Source organism: Branchiostoma floridae, chromosome 4, assembly GCF_000003815.2.
Source record: "Branchiostoma floridae strain S238N-H82 chromosome 4, Bfl_VNyyK, whole genome shotgun sequence".
NCBI lineage: Eukaryota > Metazoa > Chordata > Leptocardii > Amphioxiformes > Branchiostomatidae > Branchiostoma > Branchiostoma floridae.
This window is the reverse complement of record NC_049982.1, coordinates 11892242-11896998: the sequence shown is the minus strand read 5'-3', so window position 1 is coordinate 11896998 and position 4757 is coordinate 11892242. Positions and strand designations below refer to the sequence as shown.

At 47.7% G+C, this 4757-nt stretch overlaps 1 protein-coding gene across 1 annotated transcript in view; it reads left to right on the top strand.

Annotated features, from left to right (window-relative positions):
- Nucleotides 1–4504, top strand: part of LOC118413579 (aryl hydrocarbon receptor nuclear translocator homolog) — a 15726-nt gene extending 11222 nt beyond the window's left edge. The window contains exons 4-10 of the mRNA XM_035817106.1: nucleotides 7–87; nucleotides 649–843; nucleotides 1104–1214; nucleotides 2043–2236; nucleotides 2341–2447; nucleotides 2708–2841; nucleotides 3215–4504. Coding sequence (XP_035672999.1) covers nucleotides 7–87; nucleotides 649–843; nucleotides 1104–1214; nucleotides 2043–2236; nucleotides 2341–2447; nucleotides 2708–2841; nucleotides 3215–4504 — 2112 coding nt within the window. The remainder of the gene's footprint in view (nucleotides 1–6; nucleotides 88–648; nucleotides 844–1103; nucleotides 1215–2042; nucleotides 2237–2340; nucleotides 2448–2707; nucleotides 2842–3214) is intronic.
- The last annotated feature ends 253 nt before the right edge of the window (nucleotides 4505–4757 follow it).

Sequence of the window (4757 nt, the reverse complement as noted above, 5' to 3'; positions counted from 1 at the left end):
GCTGGACGGCTTCCTATGGTGGTGACGTCAGACGGGACGATCCTGTACGTGTCGTCCAACATCTCCGCTACCATCGGTTTCAGTCAGGTACGCGCAGCTTCTCCAACATGATTCTGATCGCCGTGAAAATAACGATTTCGGTCAGTTGTTTATGGTGTGTGTTCACGTTTGTTCCCGTTGACCCGGACCCAATGTTGTTCCCGGACTGAGTGCCAACAGGAGACTGACAGGACGCGAAGGTTAAGCCAAATGTTATTGGCAGGCTTACAGAACGTTTCAAAAATTTTCAGGGATGTATGAGAGCAATTTCATGTTTCGCCATCTTATCATGTATTAGTCCCACTATATTTATAATCCTCTTCATTCATCGTCAACATCGCAATCTGATTCTCAAAGCAATTATCAAAGTGAACGGTGATTGGTATCCGACACAGAAAATTGGAACGATAGACATGAATGATTGCAAAACATGTAGCATTGGTTTCACGTCTTTTTAGTAGTAAATAGATCCCTATCTGTGTTTCGTGTTTGTAAATTCAGTTCTGCTTGATAGTATCACAACAAGGCTGTCGACATTGAGGTCGCTTGAGCGAACGTATAGGGCAGTATGTTTCTTTAATTGTCACCGGTACCGTGGTCTATCGCCAGGTGGACCTTCTGCACCGTTGCATCTACGGGATTGTCCATCCCGATGACCACCACGACTTGAAGTCAGTGCTGGAGCAGAGGTTTACAGCTTGTAGTACCGCTGACAAAAAGCCAGAGGGCGTACTTGACCAACGACCAACTTCCACAGAGAAGTCATCGGTGAAACAAGGGACCTCGTCCTCATCCGATGCACAAGTAGGTGACTTGCCCTGGCTTTTTATGTTTCTCCCTTTTCCTATCCTTTCCCCACCCTCACTATGGTTGACTCAAGACTTTTATGCGACATGCTAAGTGTATTTTCACCATTGGTTACGATCCTTGACTTTCCTTTTTTGAACTAGCCTTTTGAACTGTTTCATGTTATGTGTTTTATGTTTATGTTAACTGTTATATGAATTGTAACAGGATAAGGTGGAGAGAGACAAATACCATGAATAATTGTATTTTACACTCAGAGTGATGTTCAAGACCATCCTACAGCGGACGCGGTGGAGGCAGACAACAGCAAAGAAGTGTCCTTTCTCTGCAGATTGAAGTGCTTCAATGGGACCAGCACCGGTTATGTTGTACGTACTTCTGTTTTATTCTTGGTCGTCCTCGCTGCGTTATCATGCGACGTATACGTAATATTATGACCAACGACATGTACTTTTGAAACAGGGGGCCGAATGGTGTATTTACTTGATTTCGCTATAGCTAAGGGGACAATACGCCGTACGTGCAACTGCGTGCTGTCTGCGTGCTAAAACGTGGGCAATCTTTTGGGATCAGTTAAGCTAAGGGCACAACCCGCCGTGCGTGCAATTTGTCCGTACGTTGGGAGGCCACATCCGCCACTTATTTCTGAAAACGTAGGGAACGACTGGCAAGAGCAGGGAGGGAGTACGTTAATGCACGGCATACGATTTTTCCTGCATGTAAATTTCTACGGCGTGTCTGCGTGCTCCAAAATCCGTCGGATTCCCTACGAGTTCGTACGGACTTACCACTTACGGATCCCGAAAGATTGCCCATGTTTTAGCACGTAGACAGCACGTATTTGCATGTACGGCGGGTTGTGCCCTTAGCTTAAATGGTAAGTCCGGCCACCGTACAAAATCGTACGGAATCCAATGGATTTGGGAGCACACCGTTTCTGCGTACACATGCAGACCGCATACTTATTACCTTAAGCAACCGTGCGAGTGGCGTGCGTTGACGTACCCCCTCTCTGTTCTTGCCATTCCTTCCCCACGTTTTCAGAAAAACGTGGCGGATGTGGCCAAAAAAAACCTACGGACAAAAACTACGTACGTCGAGTTGTGCCGTGCTTAGCTTGTTATACAACGTTTTAATTATTGGTAACATTCTCATTTTTAGGGTAGTGCCTAAAACTCCCTGTAATGTTTCCACAGAAGGTACACTGCACGGGGAGGATGCGATCATTCCCGGAGAAGGTGAAACCGACCAGTCGGACGTCTGCGCAGATCGCCTTCGTGGTGTGCCGTCCGTACGTCCTCCTGACCACCGACCCCTGTGGAGACACGCGGCAGAATGCCTTCTGGTCCAAACATGACATCGACTTCAAAATTAAAGCCTTGCACGACAGGTAGGACCAACAAGGTCAACATTTCTGTCAGTGAAGTTGCCATGTTCCTCATTACACCCTACCAACTTGAGATCAAACTTTGATCCAATTTCGTTTTTCCGCAGAGTTTCAGAGATCCTGGAGTACGATCCAGGGGAGCTGGAGGGAACGTCATTCTACAGCCTAGTCCATCCTGACGATCTGGCGACTTGCTACGAGTGTCATAAGTCACGTGAGTATTCTCATCCAATGGCAACTTTAAAAAATATATTAGGGTTCAGGAAAGGCTCTAGTGTATAAAGGAATAAACAAATACGAAACTTTACTGATATTATTTGCAACGTGCAAAGTATGGTCAACGAGATCTCTCTATCAGCAAATATACTTTTTTTCATCACAGCAATGATCACAGGGGATGTCCTTTCAATTACAATGTACAATGGTCCCTGTCTTCACACGCATTTCTAATATATCTATTTTTCTTTCTTGCAGTTCTTGACAACAGTGATGTACAGTCGATGTATTTCCGAGCCCTGAAGAAAGATCATGCCGCAGTCTGGCTACACTCCCGAGGAAAAGTCGTTCTGAAAAACTCCAGGAAATCCATCGTGTTTTCCCACTGCCCCGTCAGGTATGTTATACAATCTTCCATGTTTCAAACTGTCAGTTGTTGACTGATGAGAGTCTTATGTGCGGATAAGAATCCCACGCAAAGGACTTCAGGCAATAGACTTCCCGGCAATGTTGTACGTCAATGTTATGGCCCGGCGGACAGTCTGATGTTATCGCCGTGAATGCAAAAATATAACGTTATGTAATTATCGTTGATGAAATTATTCATTTGATGTCGAACATTTGGAAATTTGTCGAGGATGCTTTTAAATACCATCATGGAAGCAAGTTCATTGTATAACTCAGTGTACAATGCATATCGCTATGTGTATTTCATCATCGAGAATTGGAACTTATTCTGAATATTTTTCCTCTTCAATCTTCTAGGGAGGAGGACTTCTGTTTTCTCCCCAGGGAGCTTTACTGCGCAGGCGCTACGGAACCGAGGATCTACTGCGCGCGATGCATGCCGGGACAGCCCTCCAGTACCCGTATGAGGCCATGCCTGCAGACGACATCGACTACTCACCCTGCGGGCACTCTAGCGGGAAATCCCTCAGGCGACGTCGCTGCACCCCTGGTGATGTGTACGGCGGCCTGAAGGACGAGTTCTCGGTATCATTGCACAGCCCGCACGGCGCATGCCCATCGAGCATGCACTCCGGCTCTGACAGGGACTCCTCGTCCCCTGCGTCGAACCCCTCCTCTCGCAAACGACCCCGCAAAGACAGCCGGCGCTGCGACGACGTCCCCAGTATGAACACAAACCAATATTTTGCAAACACCTACCCCCACGTCTTTCCCTTCTATTATCCCATGACGGACGGCTACATCCACAGAGTTGGAAACCCTGAGCAAACTGATAAGAATTCATATCCAAGAGTAGGCCATGGTTGGGAACATGTCAATCGCTTGGTTGGTAACCCGTATTGCGACTTCAGTTCGTCAGAATTTCACAACCCATTACCCTCACCCCCGCCATCACCGAGACCCGTGTGGAACGGAACCCACCAAGGTGGTCCTGCCATGTCAAATTCAGCTCAGAACTATTACTCCGCGCACACAGCCAGTTACCCTACATACGGCAATGGCATCTGTCATTCGCCTGCGTCAAGTGTGTACACGGGACAGCCGTTCGGGTCATGCCAGGCCTACCAGCCAGTTCAGGACGACAGGTGGCGGCGCAATGGGTGCTGGACACCCCAGACCGTCATGCCATCCACACCTCCTAACCCTCTCTACAAGCACACGGACATGCCCAGCTCAACTGTGCACTATCTGTCTAGAAACAACCAAGCGCCTTGCAGTAGCACCGTTACATCGAGCAATCAAGATTCCCTAACGGATCCTGAACGCGCAGGCGCCACAACGTGGTACGACTGTATCAGCCAGGTTTCCCCTCAGATGGAAGAAACGTCCAACATGCAGGAGTTACAGCCCGGCACTTCATCGTGTATGTACGAAGGGAAAGGGTATACTCCAAAGGACCACGTGGCGACGGTGTCCTACCCAAAATGGACAGCAGAAGCAACATGTCGTCAAAGTGACTTTTCATCAGATGGCAACATGGCCGTCACAACAAAGCATGCGCAGTACGACTCGCAGTATTTTGGCCTGAGGGAGATGGACATGCGTGTGCCGACAGCGGGGGGCTTCCTCGGCTACCTGTACAGCTGAGATGGCTGATGGTGTTACCCGTAGTTACTTTGTATATGTTCGTTGTCCTGTCTGGTATCCAAACGTACTAGTATTATAATAGAGTTTCGGACATAAGAGACTCTGGATCTATGATGCGTTTGGATACCTGGATTTTGTTATGTCGTGGAGAAGAGATGTTTTAGTGTTACTAAATCAGTTAGTCCTAGCACACCGCCTGTTGTACTAGACCACATCCTGTACAGTGAATAGGTCAATGGACGCTTTTCTTTTA